The following is a 19,923-nucleotide window of genomic DNA, read 5'->3' on the forward strand; positions in this document are numbered from 1 at the left end:
TTGAATGGCAATTGAGCTGCGTGGATAGACTTCAGCCTAAAATATGCCATCCATCCATCATCTAGTGCTTATCCGGGGTCGGGTCGCGGGGGCAGCAGCTTTAGCAGGGAAGCCCAGACGTCCCTCTCCCCAGCCACTTCAACCAGCTCCTCCAACGGGATCCCAAAGCGTTCCCAGGCCAGCCGAGTCTCTCCAGCGTGTCTTGGGTCGTCCCCGGGGCCTCCCGCCGGTGGGACATGCATCCAGCCAGGGAGGCGTACAGGAGGCATCCAAACCAGATGCCCGAGCCACCTCAACTGGCTCCTCTCCACGCGGAGGAGTAGCGGCTCGACCCCGAGTCCCTCACTGATGGCCGAGCTTCTCACCGAAAATATGCCTCAACTATAAATGTATTTTCCTCAGTAGTCCATGGCATCTCCAAGGTCAAATTTGGTAGACTCTCAGAACATTAATTCTTCTTGGTAAATCTGAAAAAATAAAATAAAAAATGTGATTAATTATTTCTAAAGTTATTCAAGTTTAGGTGATGACCATTTTTTGGTGTCACCCTGATGTAACTACGGTTCTATGAGTCCCGAACGACCGCCAGCATTGCTTGTGACTCAGAGCCCTCGTGTTGATTTGCGCGAGAAGGTTCTGAGAGGCTCGTTCCAGGAGGATCACGTCAGCCGGAACCCTGGAAATGTCCTTTTATGAATTATTTCTCGAGTGACGCATGCGCGTGAGGATTTCAAGTAAAATTGTTAATAGCACAGAATATACTTATTTACCTTTATATAGCAACTTAGACATAATGGAAAGGTTTTATAATATACTGCACCTCTAATCATTTTCCGTGGATTACATTTTACAATGTACAAATGGTTTGGTGAGTGTCCTATTAATTTGATTTTTTACATAAAAAAAAAAAAAATTGTGACTACCTATTCTTTGTTCAAAAGAATAAATTATTAAATAGATGGAACCTACAAAGCCCTAGGTGACCATTATATTTGTTGTTTAAGCAATTAAATAACACCATGTAATTGTTTCTTAGTCTCTTTCTTAGAACACAACCGTAAAATGCAAAACAGAGGAATCAATAGATTAAAGTGGCAAGGATTCCCTCACATCCACTTGAGCAACAACAGGGAATGCCTCTTAAAACTAAATGGAATGGAACCCATTGCTAACATCTGTATCTGCGCTGTGTATCTTCAAACAGAAACCTGCACTCTAATAGAAGCCGCACCTCCATTAGTTTAAGGGCATCTCCCCAAATAGATCAGACATTTCACACATTACACATTACACATTTCATATTTTTTATTATTATTTTTTTTTTTACATGACTGCGATTTTATTATTCTCTTATTCTGTAGCCATGTATCTTTAGTGGGGCTTTATTCTTCCTACACCAAATTGAATAGAGACAACTGTGTAAACTAAAATAACAATAATTATCCTAATGATATATTTCTACATAAGCGTGGAACTGTGGAGTAAATAGTTTTGACTGGGCTATGATGTTCGAATGTGTTGCAAAGTCGATCAAACATTTTGATAAAGTCGTTCGAATGTAATTGTAAAAGCAGGGTAAATACTAAAATATTACTTTTTTTCCCAAAATGCCACTGGGTATTTACTTGCACAATTGTGGCATTGGGGTAAAAAACAACCTTGCGGCATTATGGGGGGAAAAAAATGCTGTTTTTTTTAACATTTAGAAAGTTTATCAATATGATATGAAATATTTTTGAACGACTTTATCAATACATTTGAAATACTGCAGTACGTTTGAACGACAGGCCAAAAATGTTTACACACATTGGCAGTTCCACACTTCCAGTCAACAACAGCTCCTCCCCCCCCAAAATAAATAAATAAAATAAAATAATAATAAAAAAAATAAAAATATATTTAAAAAATTGTAACGAAATTTAGTAACTGACAACTGGAAATGTGTATAAATGTACTGTAAGTTTTAAATGCTAAGGTCATTTTCATGTTTGTTTACTATCTTTTTAGTCTCTGTGTCCGTTAAAGCAATTAAACATTAACAACTCACCAAAACATGTAATTCAACGATTCCAAAAAATGAAAAGAAACATGAAGGTACAAGATAGTTAAGTGCAGTAAAACATAAATGACAAACATGAAAGGGCTTAAGTGATTGGGAGTCTAATATCGCATACAAACAACTTACAGATGGAGACATTATGCTCTTGTGTCAGTCTGCATTTAGTGTCCCAAACTAAATCTGTCAAGCTTCGGTCTGGACTTTCGCTATCTCCACCAAACACGCCGACACACTTCTATTGACATTTGGAATCAATCCGACTCATTCGCATTCTCAAGTATTGAGGGGATAAGTTTCTGCTTATTACATGACTAATGAAAGTTGTGTCCTTGAGCCAGATGGGATTGTGCAGAGTAAATGTCAGGCCGCCGATTGTCCTCAACCGCTCTCTATATGCTGTATAGTTTAGAAGTAGCAGCGATAGAGCCGTAATCCCCGTGGCTGTGCCAAGGTCTCCTTTAGCCGACCGCCTCCGGAGTCTCAACACAGAGGACAGGCCTGAGGTTGGCTCGACTAATAAGATGTAACCTCACGCCTCTCTCAAACTATGGATAATGGAGGAGGATCATGAGGGCTGCCTCTATTACGTTTATGCAAGCAGCTCTATGAACATTCGAATAATTATCCCTCGTAGCAAGCTTATGTTAGATGAGGTGTGTCAGAAAAGTTCCAGGACTGGTGTCACAAAATATATACTGTATTTCAAACCCAAAATGAGTTTTCTTCTTCAATGTGGGCCACAATCAACCAAAAAGGGGCTGCTTCACCACAACACCACCACTGCTCAAAATACTCTAAGCATCCTACACTTCCCTGCTGTGAAGAATATCCCTACTCAGCGGACTTTGCTCAATGTGGTTTTGGTAGTTTACAAAAACTAACAAAATAACTTAAAATTGAGAAAACATTTTGTTAACAAAATGATATAAAAATAAAAATGCTTTTAAAAATGTAAACTAACTGAAACTACATCTTGTGTTCATAAAACTAAATAAAACAAACTGTAATTTAGTGAAAACGTCCTTTGTTTTTGACTTTGTCAATATCATACATGAGCTTCATTTTAAATCTATTTATTTCAGTATTGCTGTACATCTATCTGCACACAAGGAAGATCAAACAGTCATTTAAAAATTGTAGTGTACTTTATTACTTTATTTTATATTGCACTACTTAGTGATCTTATTTTTTTTTAGCTTGTACTCAACAAATGCTCCATATATATATATATATATATATATATATATATATATATATATATATATTAGGGGTGTGAATTGCCTAGTACCTGGCGATTCGATTCACATCACGATTCATAGGTCACGATTCGATTTGATGCCGAATAATCCCGATACAAATCTATAAATTGATTATTGCGATTTTTTTTTCTTCTCAAATTTAGAAAATACAAATCAGTAAACTTTTACATCCACACTGTAAGATTTGTATGAAAATGTATTGATTTATCTGAAAATTCAGGCTTATAACTGAGCCACTGCATTTAACAAACAGGTTGCAGTCTGTTTCATGTTTGAACAGCACTGAAATCAAATATTAAGGCTTAATGTTCCATTAAACTAGCTAACTCAAATAATAATAACAAAAAAACTATTATTACCCTGGTCTGCATGCATAATTTATCATTAAGTTGCTGCTAAAATGCAATAGAGTGTAAAATATGATCCTTTACATCAGGGGTGTCAAACATACGGCCCGCAGAGGGGTTTAATCCGGCCCGCAAGATAATTTTGTAAAGGGAAAAAAAAGAGTAATGTCGGACCAATTAATCAGCCGGCCACAATCAAGGCATATAAATTCGTAATTTCACAAGCAATCCTCAGATGAGCAATGCAATTTGTACACGGAATTGCTCTGGATGTCGTTATTTTACATGCAATTTAAAGTTAGTTTGTTAAAAATAAAAAATAAACTACACATATGAAAGGATTAACGTCCTTATAACTTCATTCTCGGCACCACACAATGCATTCTGTGAGCAGGTATATGCAAAATAGGTAGATATAACACGCGCAAAACTCATATGGGCAAAGCGTTGCTGTGTTTCATTTGCATTTGTGTTATTTTTTGGGACAATATATTTACAGGTGCGCCCCGCAATTTAGGGCTGGCCCGCAAATAGCGAAAATTTGTGTATAATTGACGTTAAAAAAAAAACAATTCTGATTATAACAATGAGTTTACCAATCCGGCCCACTTGGTAATATATTTTCCTCCATGTAGCCCCTGAGCTAATATGAGTTTGACACCCTTGCTCACCCACTCATGAAAGAGTCCAAGAGAGATGATGTCATGAAATTCGTCAGTGAGATTAATACTAGTGATCAGTTCCGCAGGGCTTGTTGATCGCAATTAAGTAGAATCTACCACTCCATCTTATTGTTGTGGTCCGATGATTTGATACTTTGTCACTGACGTGGCTCAACTCTTGATTTTGTTCTGCTAATGTGGTTAGTGTAAAAAATAGACAAACAACAAAGAATATAGCTAACTATGCGCAATCAATGTGGCTTGTCTCTCTTTGAAGGGCGAGAAATAAAGGCAAATTTATTTTATGTTAAGGTTAATCCTGGTTGTTTTTATTCACAATGCTTAATACCAATTCCGTGTAATTTTATAGTTACGTGAACATTTTGGACTTGTATGTTGACGATAAAAAAAAAACTGTATTTGCGATAAAATAACATCAAAAACATCTTGGACTTTTACAATAAATGTTTGCTTCTTTTGCTTTCAAATTAGCCTCCTAATTGCTTAAAGGCGGTGTTTGCGAGATTTGAACGTAGCCTTACACATATCGCTGACCAAAGCCACGCCCCTCGCTAACATGAACATGAATGTAAAACAAGTTGATCTTAGCCACAGATGCTACCTTGCTAGCATGACTCATTTATGCTGGAGTGTTGCGAAACACTAAATGTTACAGGTATGATGTTCAAAGAGTTTTTTTTTTCTGTCTCTACCGTCTCTTGACAAGGTTTTGCTAAGGTGCTGTGTCTTAAGATAATAGTTCTAATAAAATTACAGGCAACAAATTTTACTACATTTATGGGGAAAAAAAAGAGAAATATAGCTTTTGTGACTCCAGTCTTGGAACTTTTCTGACACGCCTCACTCTCTATTTGGGATGTTTGAATGACTATCATGTTTTGCTTATGTTTAGTATTATAATCAGTGCATATTGATAGGGTTTAGATGTAGCCACATTGCACGTATGTGTTTGCAGACTGTGCATGCTGAATTTTAGTGTGTGTGCGTGTGTCAGTGTGTGTCCAGCATGCTGTGGTGAGATGAGATGCTTGCCTAATCATGTCTCTTTCTAACAGATTTTTGTCTCTGTCTCCTCCTTGTCTTTGACTTCTCTATCCAATTCTGGGCATCTTCCGGCTTTATTTTCCTCAAGTATTCCAAAAATGGTTTTCCACTTTATCTGTAACATGTTAAATAGAATTTAGAGGCAAACCTATTTTTCTTTTTCTTCAAACTCAAAATGAAAACATGTTGACTTTCATTCAATTGTCTCTAGATTCTTTGAGTAGAGGGGGATGTGGCTCATGAAGATTCCAAGTCACGATGTCACTCTTTAAGGAGTGGAGGTTATAATGTGATTTTGTGGTTGCTGTATGTCTTTATTCTTATGTTAATTGATTGATTTGGGGGGAGGAAGATAAAGAAAAGCTTATATCATTCTATTGTTTTGTTAGCAATTTTCTTTATTTTGACCATTTTATCTTGCCGATATGATTTTTACTGCTCTCGTTCTGGCTTCCCTTTCATTCTCCCTCCATTCTAAGATGTCCGTCCATTGATCTCTTGTCTTTTTCTGTGTTGTGAGCTTTTTCTTCCTTCAGCATACGTTCTCTTCTTCCGCTCTTTTTCTTTTCTTTTTTCTTTTTTTTACTTCCGAAGCACCTGCTCTCTGAATGGGCCTGACTCTGGTATAGCTGTGTTTTTAAATAGATTCATGTTTTTTCTTCTTCCTCGCTCCTCTTCTCTTTCCCCCTTTTCCCCTCCATCCCCCCAAAACCCTCTTCTAACCTTCTCTTTATCTCTCTACCCCTCCTCTCCCTCCCTCTTTTGTCTCCTCCCCCTCCGCATTCTGTCCGCACCCTGATGTGTAGGAGCGACAGACACATGTACATAAGTTTACTAACTTATAAACATGCACATACTACCTCACTTTTTTGCCCGCACTTGTTCCAATTCTTCTCTCTCCGTTCTGCCTTTCTCATGCTGTCTTGTTCTTTACTTAACGTGTCCGATGATCACTCTGTAACTGCCACGGCACCTTATTAGAACCCTCTCCTGTCCACATACCCAGTTCATTTTGACTGCACACTGTTATCTGTTTGGAACTTTTGTGTACTGTACAGTATTTTGTTGTCGCAATGTGCCTTTGCCTACATTGCCGCGTCATTGCGTGGAAGCGGAGCAGAGCCGTCCTCTCTCTCTCACTTCCATCGCTGTCTTCTCTTGCTCTACCTGTTTCCTTTGTGTCTTCCTCCCACTTGCACATTATCTCTGTTGTGTTTGTCCACCGTTTTATTCCTCTTGAGTCGCCGAGGCATGCAAAGTGACCTATGAGTTCAGTCTCTCAGTATCCAGTAGCACTGGCATGGGCAAAGAATTGGGGCACACTTCTTTATTTATGAATTAGTTTATTAAGGGTTAGGTTTACATCTTCTTTAGTTCTCAGCAGAATGTTTCATGTTCAAAAAGTTTATATTCCGGAGAAAGAAGTGAGGGAGAGGCCTTCTACTTCAAGGTTCAGAAATCATCTCGCCATCCTACTTCCTTTCATCAGAGAGATTGAACAAGTTTGTCTCTAAGAAATAACAAACACGCCTGGCCTTTAGATGCCTCCACAACCATTTTTACAACTGAATGGAACCAGAGCAGTCCAGTTGCGACCAATTCAGTGCCTTGAAAAAGAAATGACCTCGATGAATGAGAATATCCACAAGCATAACGGAATGGAATATTAACCAGAAACTACATTTACATGCAGTCAAAATTTGGGTTTAGGTCAAAATAAAATAAAACATTCGGGATAACCCGTTTATATGTATGAGCGGACAGAGTTACTCAAGTATCCCGATCTAAACTGCGATGCAGGTACAACGGAGCAAATTAACGTCATTTCCGCTTTTTAAATTTCTATGGTCAATAAATGACACTATATAAATGTTACTCACCATATTAATAAAGTAGAAAGAAAATAACGTGAAAATGCTGCGAAGTGTACGTATTCAAGTCAAATCAATGTTTAATTCAAAGGAGGTACCCCGATCACATTTATATGATCAAATATATGAGGTTTTTAAAATTCAGAATAAGAGCAAATCATCGCTGTCCTGTGAAAAACACTTATGTCCATTTTTGTCTTTTTTATTTTATTTTATTTTTTACTTTATTTTATTTTTTTATTTAGTTTATGGGATGAAACTGAATGCAGACATCCCATCATTTACAAAAATGGACATAAGTGTTTTTTCTAGGACAGCGACGATGTTCAGGTTTTTGCGTGTGTTTACCAGTGTTGTATTCAAGACCACACCAACTGAGATCATTATCGAGACCAACCCGAGACTAAGATTGTATATTTAAAGAAGAATCACAAAAAGAAAACAGAACAAAATAACACCAGGAAGGCATCGAAGCACCTGCATTCTGCGTTCTGTAGCCTACTGATCATAATAGTACTGGCCTGGTCTTGTCTTCAATTTATTCACGGGTTGAAATACCACAGCTGGTATTTGTCTTGAAGGCAATCTAAATATACATTTACATGTGAAAGAAACAGCCCTTAGAAGCTACTCAAAGCTTATTTGATGAGGACTCGGAACAGAAACGATACAATCCGTCCTGTCCAAGGCCGAGACAAGACGTAGAAGAAGTAAAAATGACTTTGATTCAGAGACAAGACCGAGTCCCTTAAGAAGTCTCAAGACCGAGACCGATCTCAAAAATCTACAACACTGGTGTTTAACTTTACATGGATTTATATTTGGGTTTTGAAAGGTTTAGTGACTGCATGTAAATGTAGTCAAAGCGATTCCACCCAAGCAACTGTCATTAGCTGCTCTTAACGGCTGTTGTTTTTCATCCTAAAATAGTGAAACCATTCTCGGTTGGGGACTGCCTCTAACTAACAGGATACACATTTGTGTTTCCAGACCAATGCTCGGGCTAAAGCTGTTCTATGGTGCATAAACGCATGAAACCTGCTCATATGAGGTGAAATGTCTTCGAGGACAACCAGAAAAGTTCAGTTGCAAAAGATCCAATGCTCCTGGCAATACAATGGTCTGGATGAATACAGATATTCACAGGCATCCTTCCAAGACAATTTGGATAGTTGTGTTTTGTTGATGCAGAGCTTTCTTGAGTGTTCCAACACCAATGCACAAAGCAAGGCCTTTAAAGGCATGCTGGGTGAGTTTGGTGTGAAAGAACTCCCACCAAACACCTTTGGGAGGAACTAGAACAAAGCTTCAAATGTTCCTCTGCCTAATTTGACAACAAATTCCCACAGACACACGCCGACATTTTGTCGAAAATCTTCTCACAAAGATTGAAGCTGTTAAAGTTGCTTCTTATTTTCCTATCCTGTAGGCATAATTGCTACGTGCCCCGAGACGTTTGTTCATATTACATTTAAATGAAATAAAAAAATCTTACACTCTAATCAACCAATATAACATTTCCAGAAAGAGAAACTGATTGTAGCTGTCATGCCCTTGTTGAAGCGTTACTCAAGAGTTTGTCACGTTCTTATTGTTTGTCAGCTCACTTTGTGTGGGTGAGCTCAACACGATTTGTGTCTTTCTGTTGGATTCATCAGTACCATAACGTAATTGGGACTAAACTTGAAATATCCCTTTGTAATTTCTGTAAAAAGAAAAAGAAACCCTGAAGTTCATTCTCCCCCTTCCTGTTACCTTCTCTTCTCTTCACTCTCTCTGCATCTCGCTCTTTGCCTCTATATCTGATTCTCTCCCCCTCACCCGACCTCCTCTCTCTCTCTCTCTCTCTCTCTCTCTCTCTCTCTCTCTCTCTCTCTCTCTCCGCCTTTCTTCTCCCCGCCCTCCCTCAACCCCCTGCCCTCTCCTCTCTCCTCCTTCACCAGTGCGCCGCGTCCCCCCTCGTTTCTCCATCCTTCCCTCCAACCACGAAATCATGCCGGGAGGGAGCATCAACATCACCTGCGTGGCGGTGGGCTCCCCGATGCCCTACGTCAAATGGATGGTGGGCAGCGAGGACCTGACCCCCGAGGACGAGATGCCGATTGGCCGGAACGTGCTGGAGCTCAACGGCGTGCGGGAGTCGGCCAACTACACGTGCGTGGCCATGAGTAGTCTGGGTATCATCGAGGCCACCGCTCAGGTCTTAGTCAAGAGTAAGAGACTCACTGCTTTGATTTCCAAAAATTCCATTTAAATCCCATGGAAGGTCTCCAATTTTGAAAATTCCCGTAATTTTGCAACCTTATTCAGGCACTAATCAATCCTAATCAAACTCTATTTGCTTCAGCTTTGCCAAAGCCTCCAGGCACTCCCATCGTTACCGAGACCACAGCCACCAGCGTGACCATCACTTGGGACTCTGGTAACCCCGACCCGGTTTCCTACTACATCATCCAGTACCGAGCCAAAGGTCCAGACAGCAAGTACGAGACGGTAGACAGCATCACCACCACTCGCTACAGCATTGGTGGGCTGTACCCCAACACCGAGTACGAGATCCGAGTGTCGGCCTTCAACAGCATTGGCCAGGGCCCCCCCTCTATGCGAGTGGAGGCCCGGACGGGAGAGCAGGCCCCGGCCAGCCCGCCGAGAAATGTCCAAGCCCACATTATTTCACAGAACACGGTGATGGTCCGTTGGGAGGAACCGGAGGAGCCAAATGGGCAGGTGGGAACTCAGATTTTATTTGTTTGTTTTTTTCATGTCAGATGTTATTTACAGGCAACAAAACATGCGCTTATGCCTAGCATTAAGTACAGATGGGGCAAATTTTGTGATCAATTTCATGCGCAATAATTTTAGCTAAGCAAATTTGGCAAGTATTTAGTTGGCTTGTTGTGTTCTATATTGTGTTAGATCTTTTTGTAGTCTTGCAAAAAATAATGATGTATATTTTTTTAAACTAAAACTACACAGTAAATCCTGTTGGATACATTTTATTCTAAAGTGAGTCTCTTTGGTTCCACTCTAAATAGAGTTAAATTTACACTTGGAAGAAAGTAAAATAATAATAATAATAATAATAATAATAATAATAATAATAATAATAATAAAGTCACTCGAGGGTTAAGGAACAAACCCACAACTTCAGTTTAGGAGACCGCCAATCTACTCCCTGAGCCACGCTGCTCCTGCTGTGTGTTAGTATATCGCTCGTGTCAGCTGGAATCTTCGTAAATCCAAAAACATTTGTTTTGGGTCTCTTCTTGGATATAAACAAACAGTAGGAGTGGTATAGCTCAGGTGGCAGAGATGAAGGTTGTTAGTTTGTTGCTCAACCCTTGAGGGACTTTTATTTATTTATTTAAATTCTTTTTTCTAATCTCTTCTGAGTGTTAATATAAATTGTAAATTTACTCTAAAACGGAGTCCCACTCTAAATAGAGTAAAATTTACTCTACGTAATTTACTGTGTAACAAACTGAAACTTAAAACAAAATTGATTTAAAAAACCTGTTCTGAAAACATTTAAAATAAAAAAGAATCAATACATTGTTAAAAAAAAATAATAATCTCAAAACGAAATAACTACTAACTACAATGAAAATTCCAAAACTATTACAACCCCGCCCACAACTCAATACTACCCTAACCTTTTGTTTCAGATATCATTTGAACAGACATAGACATCAGTATTTGATAGCATCGCAGTGGCAGTTTTTGTGAGCATATCATTCCGTTGCAAATGGCTCACCAAAAGACATTGGAAAGCCAAATTGCTACTTGGCAAGAAGTTTTTCTGTCCCCTACTGCAGTTCAGTGCCTGTTTGAGAACCTTTATACCTGCCAATTTATGCTATCCATGGCAAATTTATTCAAACAGGTTCTATTCTTAACAAACTACGAAGTAGAAGACGTGCTAATACCACCATTGAGCAAACACTGAACTCTTAGAGCAGGCGTTTGCGCAAAGCCAGGGTAAAAGTCTATCTGGAGGGCTGCACTGGATATCATTATAAAAAAAAAAACTTGATTTAGCAGATTATTTGGAGAGTGACAAAGCTTTACCTGTACCAACTTCAGGTTGTTGAGCATTATAATCATTTTAAAGTGAGAAGTTTTGTGTAATTGTACTAGCCGTTGGAGCAGTGTGACGGCAATGAAGCTTCTCATACTGGCGCTGCAGTTGAGGACAAAAAAGCTTCTTGCCAGGTGGCAACTTTGCAACACTGCTTCAATGTCAATTGGTGAGACATGGACAAGGAATAATATGCTTTCCAAAAGTGCAATGCCTAAGCTGTCAAACGAAATAACGAAACAAAATAGAAAAAAGAAGTGTACAGTGACTTTTGGGACCCCAATAACCAAGATTGTGCTGCAAATTCCCATCTAATACAAATATGACATTTTGCTAATTTGCACTTAATTCTTGTAAATTAAAAAATAATCCATATATGAATTCGAAAACAATGCTGTATTATCAAAACATATAGTATGTTTGTAAAAATAAGCACAATCAAAACGGTGCGTTATCATCTTTGTAAAGGCACAATTTTTATTCTGCTCTTCTGTTTGATCTCATTATATTGTTGTAATAAAGTGTCCACTTGCATGTGCCCATATCTTGCAAATTGATTTAAATTAAGAAGAATGAGAAAGGGTAGTATATATTTTTTTATATATATAGTTTTGTGCCTGGAATGCCGAGTGGTCTTTTTACTCATATTTAATTAAGGCTACAGATATTTTTTTATTCTTTTACATATTACATGTTTCAATTCTGCACATCCAGCAGCTCACTGGAGAGCAATAAAGTGATTGCTTTAAAATTGTAATTACTTTCATGTGACATTAACAGTAGAGTCATTGGTGCCAGCTAATAGTACAAGAAAAAAAGATTTATCCCCATCTGAAATTGCATTTGCTTTTACTGAGGACAGACTAACAAGGTTTCAGATTTGCGCCTCGACTTTAAGGAGATTAAAACATTAAAGCCTTCATAAAATTCCCCACTGGGAGCTTTTTGGGAGTGTACAGTTCATGTCCTTTACACAGAGATTGTGCTCCACCTTTCTACCCCCGCGAGCACATAAGTACCACCCCAATCTCTAAAGAAAGAAAAGGTGCTTTCTGCTCTAAATTAAGAGCACTCCCACTGGAAACCCATTTTCTTTGCCAGCCTATCCATTTACAATATTCACAAAAGTGCATTTAGTGCATATGAGGATTAAAGTTATTAAAGGAGTGACAACAGATTGCTGGTGGAGGTCATGAGTGAGGACAGTAAACAAATATGGTGACATAGTGAGTACGCACTTAGTTCATATGAGAGGTGTTTTGTCCAACCTTCAGCCACGGGAGGTCATCACCTGATGACAGTGACCTCTAACAAGGCGTGAACCACAAACCGGCGTGGCCATCTGGACTGACCTAACCATAATTCATGGATGACGACCTTGGCTGTGATAAATACTAGTTGTTTGTATGCTGAATGAAAGGTTTATGGATTACCATGCATGCAAGACAGTGAGATTAAGTGGGAGACCACTTATCACACAGCTCAGTCCAGGATGACCTTAAAAACTCAACACGCTATCCGTCAATCTCTCCATGCTTGCCGTGTTGCAGGTGAAGGGCTATCGCGTGTACTACACCATGGACCCATCCCGGCCGATGAATGAGTGGAAGATCCATAATGTCCAGGACAGTGTGATCACCACTATACAGAGTCTGGTGACCTCCGAGACATACACACTCCAAGTCCTGGCCTTCACCTCAGTCGGGGACGGGCCCTTCTCTGACCCGGTCCACGTTAAAGTTATGCCAGGAGGTTAGTGTTGTTCATCATCATCATCATCATCATCATCATAATTAATTAATTAATTAATTACAGGGACCTTGCTGCAGTGGATGCTCAGGCAATAAAAATAGGAAAAAAAGTCATCAAAATCATGTTTAGTCACTAACTTCATATGCCCAAATAATTGCTAATTAATTACACTATGATTGATTGAAATGTGTTTAGCTCATCTCAAATGTTTCTAATATAGCAATTTTCACTCGTTATTAACAAAAAAAAAATTCTAGCGTTCAATCTTGAGGCAACGTCATGCTGCACGGCGCCCGCAAAGTGAGGGATGAGGCGGAGTTTTACAACACTTCTCAGACAGTTCCGTGCTGAAGAAATTTGGTCTCAAGCTATTTTCAACACTTAAAATGTGTTAAGAAAATAACAAGACAATCGATAATATCAACACAGGAAACTGACCATATTTGGACATACAGTACAAGGTTTCTACCCAGTACATATGAGGTGCATCCTGTATGTACAATGACATCAATAGCATTTGTAGACTCCTCCCACAAATATAGGAACATTAGGGGAAATTTCAAGGCAAAGTAAAAAATAAATAAAATAAAAAAGCATTATAAATGTGACAGAAAAACAATTTTTTTTATTAATGTACATATTATTTTAGTACATTTTGCACAATTTGCCATTCTCTCACAAATAGCTGAAATCCATGAATTGACCAATACGTTTTAATGACAGCCACTATACAGTATTTACTTCTGTAACTCTTCCAGTCTCTTTATTAAAGTCCATGTAAGTATATTCGCTAATTTGTTCCTAAATGCATAATACACGTTTGAAGATCATTGCTGTAAAATATGTGAAAAGACTGAAAACTACGTTCGTGGTACTGAACTGTGGAGATCAAATTTTCACCTAATCATTATAATGGCCATCCTTGGTATTAAATATTACATATCGACGCCTTCTTAAAATAATCACCTAAGTCATTTTTTTCTGATTTTTCAGGAAACACAAACAAATTTACCATTTGCATCATGAGGAGTTGATTTAGATGTTTTCTTTTTTTATCTAAACAATGATTTAGGAAATTATTTTAAGAGACTGACAATAGATTAAATTTGTAAAACCGGAACACAGTGCTAATTGTTGGAGCACTTACCCCATTGCCCTGCAGCATCACCACTGCATGTCATGCAAATCACCAAGCAGCTTATTCAGATGACAAGTGGAACCCAGCTGCTGTGAAATACTGGGCGTGGCCTGTCACAACATGTGCATCCTTCAAATGAGTAACTTGCACAAGCCGACACTTAAGGAGAGTTTGAGAGTTGTGGAAAGGATTAACAGGAGCAAAAATGTGGTATGTTCAAGCTACTCAAGTCATGACGACAGCGGTTGCAAAAATTGTAGGTTTTATGTGGCTGCAGGCGTGGCGAGATTAATGCTCACAAATCTGTGATGGCATTACGTGTTTAAATTCCCGTGTTGACTTGGGACACTTGTACCTCAACATTTTGTCACTTTCCAGCTCTTACAGGAAAATAAACATATGGTTTAAGTAAAAATATTTGTAGACGTCTGATAAAAGAAGACCTTGGTTATTACAACATAAATCACATGGAATTAGTCGAAAAGGTGTTTTGAAGGGATTTAAAACTGTGACAAAGAATTAATCAAATAGCACTTGAATTGTTTCTGATCAAAGTTTGGCAAAAACAACAGTTCCACTCATTTGGTAAAAGTTTCTTAATTGCCGTTTCGCTTGCAATGAGAGCTGTTGTAATATTTGGGCCTGATGGAAATAAAAATTTGATTTTACTGTATTATTTTTGTTAATACAGTTCTTGGATCTATCTATGTGAGTAAAGTCTCTCTTATTACCTTCTCTAGTTCCAGGACAACCAGGAAAGTTTAAAATCGGGAGGGTGACTGACACCAGCATTGAGCTGACCTGGGAGCCCGCATACACCAAGGAGGGCATCATCAATTACGAGCTCCTTTACAAACCTGTCAAGTATGGCAGTTTGGTAAGACAATCTACCTGCTGAAGATTGGAATTTGCAATGAATGTAGACATATTGAAATGGTTTTAATAACACGTCTGACATGCTTTCATCAAAATACAACAAGCAACAAGAATTATACCACTTTTTCAAATTTCGTCTTGCTAAAATTAGCCGACTTTGTGGCATTGGCCCTGCTCATGCAAATGTGTGACTCTATACTCTACCCTCTACATACCTTGACTTATGAGTTAATTTGCTCTGTGTGAGCCAGCTCATACTCACTTTGTTCCAGCCAGCACAAAACAAAACAACATTTTTATTTTTTTAAATATATTTAAATAATACAATGGCGTATTAGCGCCACCTATAAATATTTTTTTAAAGGGAGGGAGTTAATATTCTAAGAAAAAACCCCGCAAATTTGTGACTTTGTAAAGCGGCAGAAAAAAAAACCTTGTAAATGTACTAAAAATAAACTCGCAAATTTGCGACTTTATAAAGTGGCAGATTTGCGGAAAAAAATAATTCAGAAACTTCTGAGAAAATAGATGTAGCGTACTACTCGAAGGTTTGTGCCAATACTTTTCGGTCAGGTTTTTAAATAAAGGAGATAGTAATTGCTTTAGCAGAGATTAACCATATCATGTCAAGCATTCACACTTTGAAGCGTTGCGTACTGCCAGCGACAAAGATGCCTCTCTTTGCGAAGGTCCACACCCTGAGGATCAAGCATTTAAGTTAATTTATTAAAATGTATATTTACTTGTTTATTTGTTTCCAGAATTATTATTTACACATTCATAAATGTTGGTATATTTTTGTACTAGCCACTAAGTTGATTTGTCGAATCTGCTGCTCTCCGTCATTCACTTGCATTTACCTAAAGTATGCTAGCTTCTGATTGGTTAGTGTTGGTCAGCTGATAGGGGGTCAGGAAGTGTTGTCACTCTAACTGCCGTGTATGACGAATAAAGTTAAAATTAAGAAGAAATCTGTCTTAAACCTGCCTTTTCATTTTATAAACAGTGTCCCATTAACCACCAACGAATCCTCACGTTAGCTCCTAGTGGACAAAAGCCAGCGCACCTCGTCTAAACTATAACTACGCTTGTTTTTTTGTTTTGTTTTTTTCTCTGAATATTACCCCAACTCACTTCACTTCACAGCAAGCAGCTATCTGGCAGATAATGAACAATTATTTAAAAATGTATTTTCATGCTGTTTATTGCCACTCCCAGTTGAAGGTTATGGTCAATCTAAATAAAAAACTACAATAATTAAAAGAGCATTTTAAAACAGGCGCATACTGCAGCTTTGCCTAAAGTCGGCTATCTTAATGCTAGCGCACAATGTGAAAGGCCATAGTGCTAACAAATAGCATCTATGTGGTGGTGGTATATAACACTTAAAGAAACGGACACATACTCACAGCATTATTTCTTTATCCTTCAGCTTACTGAGTCACAGTATTTGTGAAACTCTTCTTCGTTGTGTCTGCATGACCATAGTACCACTCACTATACCATCCCCCGGTGGCCAAGTCGCACACCAGAAGGAGCCATAATGAATTAATCATGGTGCACAGTATATGTTTTATAAAGCACATTAGTGCTAACACAAAAATTTGTATCGTTTTTTTTTTTCAGGAAGCTCGAAATTATTAATGGCATTTCCATACGTGTCAATAGAGAAAGAGGATATGAGATCTGATCCTTGTGTCCAGCGTCACTTTTTCGGCTGGTGACACCGTCCTCTCCTCTCTTTCTCTTGTAGGAGAAGTTGACCTTCGGCCCTCGAAACTCCTACACGGTGGAGGGTCTGAAAGCCAACACAGAATACTCCTTCTCCCTGGCAGCCATCTCAAACAAAGGCATCGGTGCTTTCACCAATGAGCTGGTGCAGAGGACATCGCAAGCCAGTATGTTTCTTTTTCCTTGAAGCTATATGATGAAAACACACACACATTGCTGCTGTATTATGTTTCACCTTGCACACAAATGTCATGAAAACACAAATTTCAGTTGATGTCCGCTGACCTGGCACGACCCGGCGACCGTGCGACACCATCTGACCATTGATCTTCTTTATGTGTCCAAAGTCCACTCCCATCCATCCGTCTGCGTTTAACTGTGACTTTCTTCCTCCTCCGCTCAGCCTCTACCCTTTCTTTTTTTTTTACACAGCCAAAACATGACAGATGGAGACTGAGCAGATTAATGTTTGCCTCTTCCTCCTTTTCACCCTCCTTCCACTTTTTTCCTACTCTATCGGTGTCTAATATCTTTGAAAGGGAGAAAATGTCTGCCAGTTATTGGCTAGCAGGCAGTGGCAAGGAGCTTTAAAGGATTGTGGGTCGGCCTGCTGTGTGGTAAGTAAGCGCCAGACAGTGTGATTTTTTTTTATTAGATGGATTTTCACCCTTTTTAGCATATCTCGATGACCAAGACTAGACCACGAGATCTGCCTTTTTAGAGTGTGATGTATCGCATATAGCCATGTCTACACAAACATAACTTTTACACTGTATTTCTACACATTCTTGCATCTTGCTCACATATTTTCTGTCAGTGATAATTGATGAACTGGAAAATGGTTTTGTAAAGAAAAAGAAAACGTTATAATGTTTACCTTTTTTTCCTCCCAGGTGTGCTATTCTTGCGTAACTCCACTCCACTGTTGATCTACTTCTATGATTACCTTCTTCTCAATTTACTATTAGCTGACCAGTGGTACTTTGTGATTTAGCCCTCAATTGTGGCGATTTAGCATTAAACAGTTTTTCACCATTCCATATCAGAACTTGAGCTCGTTCGTTTGGTAATCCAGCAGAGTACAGTTGGTTAGCTAGCTAGCTATTTTATTTTCAGATTGTCTGTGTGGCCACTTTAGAGCGCTTCGTTGTAGTCCGTGAGTGTTGAGATGTCGCTCAGAGGAAGGCAGAAGAGCAGGATTGGCGGGCGGGAAGGGTGTTCAAAAATTGATTCTAACTTGACCAGGGCTTTGCGCTGGTGTGGCCACTTTCGAGAGATTTGTTGTCGGCCACGAGTGGGTTCATGTTACAGAAGAGCAAAGTCAGACGTGACAGCCAGTTTGTGGACAGGGGCTTCGCACTGGTAGCCCTTTATATTTTCAAGTAGCCAAGAAGTAGCTCTCAATTTCAAAAAGGTTGGTGAACCCTGACCTCGAGGTTGTAAGCTACAACTGTTGCTTTGGCCGGGCGAGAGATAAAAAATACAAAAAGTGTATGTTTGGACATGTGAATTTAAATTGCACAGTTTGTGATGAGACGTGTACTGTACACGCAAAATCGTTGCAATTTTCTGAGTCCAAACATGTGCTCGATACATCTAACCGGTGTCCTTTCACTTTCTTCTCTCAAAAAAGAAGAGGAGAGTAGATGTCAGAAAGGCCACCTCTAAATAAGCATACTCTTTCCTGAAGCACAATGCATTTCCCATGGTGCGCTTTGTTATCGCCAAGGTTTGGTGCACATCTAGATTGTCCCCTGAGGCAAACAGCGCACGCGGTGGCTTTACAGCTGAGTGGGCAGATACTTGAATCTGTCAGCTAGCACTCTTTGACTCCCACACTTGCACACATGCTGTACTCTCGTCAAGCCCAGACGTCTCCGCTTTAAGTTGTCTGCTCACGGTCAATACTCTTGTCTCTGGTTTATTTCATTAAGTGTAATGCTTGTACACCAAGTGCTCGCTTGGCTCTTATTCACATGCTTATCCCGGTGTCATCTCTTTCAGCTTGGTTTACGATCGTCTCTTATTGTTTCCTTTTTTTTTTTATCCTATCCACTGTGTTTTTACTTATATCGTTCCTCCCTCTTGCTTTTCACCCCCCAACTCTCAAACGCTTTACCGACTGCCCGGACCCATGTCCAATCAGAGCCCTCAGCCGCACCCGAGGGTGTATCCTGCGAGAGTGCCAGCTCCACCTCGCTCAGAGTTAGTTGGAAGCCGCCTCCACTGGAGGGCCAGAATGGCGAGTTGGCAGGTTATGAGCTGAGGTACCGCAGAGTTTCTGGGGCAGGAGGCAAAGGTCAGGGCCAGGAGGTGTCCGGGCTCCCGATCCCGGCCCGGCAGGCAGACACACTAGTAGAGGGCCTGGAGAAATGGAGCTGGTACAATATCACCATGGCAGCGTCCACTTCTGAGGGAACTGGACCTAACAGCTTGCCTGTACTCTGCAGAACAGATGAGGATGGTAAGACTATTGATGCGTTAGTGATGACTACAGTGGAACTTTCGAAAGTCAAATTCATGTCAGGTTTTACCATTCAGATTTCGCAGAAAGGTTTCAGAAAAAATATGGCTCTTAAGTCTTCAGAGCAGAAGTGTGGCAATGTCACATATGTGCAATTCATGAGTAAGTGTCAAGTCTTAAAGCTAGTGAACGCAGAAAATTCCATTTTGAATCTCTACTGCCACCTGTGGCCAAAAATGGAACTGCACACTCCGTTCTTCACGTACACAATGTGCACATGACGTCACATCCACAGACAGAGGGAGGGAAATTTGAACCCAAATCCAGTCTGAAAACTATTTGCCAGAGGCTTTCAGTGGTACCTATTGTGAATAGCTAAGGTGTTAATCTACTAATTAGATGTTTTAGTCATAAATGGTCAAATAAGAAGGCTATTGTAAAGATATTTTTGGGCAAATTGCTATGAAGAGCAGCTTCAATTTTCAACAAGTCCCAAGAAACTGTCACAAAAACCAAGCAAATCAAGTTAGTCCTCAGTAAGTGGAAGGAGTTAGAACACACCATCTTGCTCATTCACAACATGTCGTCGCACATTAGCCACTTTGCACCCTCTTTGCTCAT

At 39.4% G+C, this 19,923-nt stretch overlaps 1 protein-coding gene across 1 annotated transcript in view; it reads left to right on the plus strand.

The window, feature by feature from the left end:
* Positions 1-19,923, plus strand: part of LOC147180980 (receptor-type tyrosine-protein phosphatase S-like) — a 118,499-nt gene that overhangs the window by 67,410 nt on the left and 31,166 nt on the right. Inside the window, exons 7-13 of the mRNA XM_086075916.1 lie at positions 6,199-6,213; positions 9,207-9,476; positions 9,611-9,990; positions 12,892-13,093; positions 14,972-15,108; positions 16,861-17,005; positions 18,985-19,302. Of these exons, the coding sequence (XP_085932042.1) occupies positions 6,199-6,213; positions 9,207-9,476; positions 9,611-9,990; positions 12,892-13,093; positions 14,972-15,108; positions 16,861-17,005; positions 18,985-19,302 (1,467 nt within the window). The remainder of the gene's footprint in view (positions 1-6,198; positions 6,214-9,206; positions 9,477-9,610; positions 9,991-12,891; positions 13,094-14,971; positions 15,109-16,860; positions 17,006-18,984; positions 19,303-19,923) is intronic.

This window comes from Leptonotus elevatus, chromosome 1 (genome assembly GCF_054856555.1).
Source record: "Leptonotus elevatus isolate MCC_2025b chromosome 1, RoL_Lele_1.0, whole genome shotgun sequence".
NCBI lineage: Eukaryota > Metazoa > Chordata > Actinopteri > Syngnathiformes > Syngnathidae > Leptonotus > Leptonotus elevatus.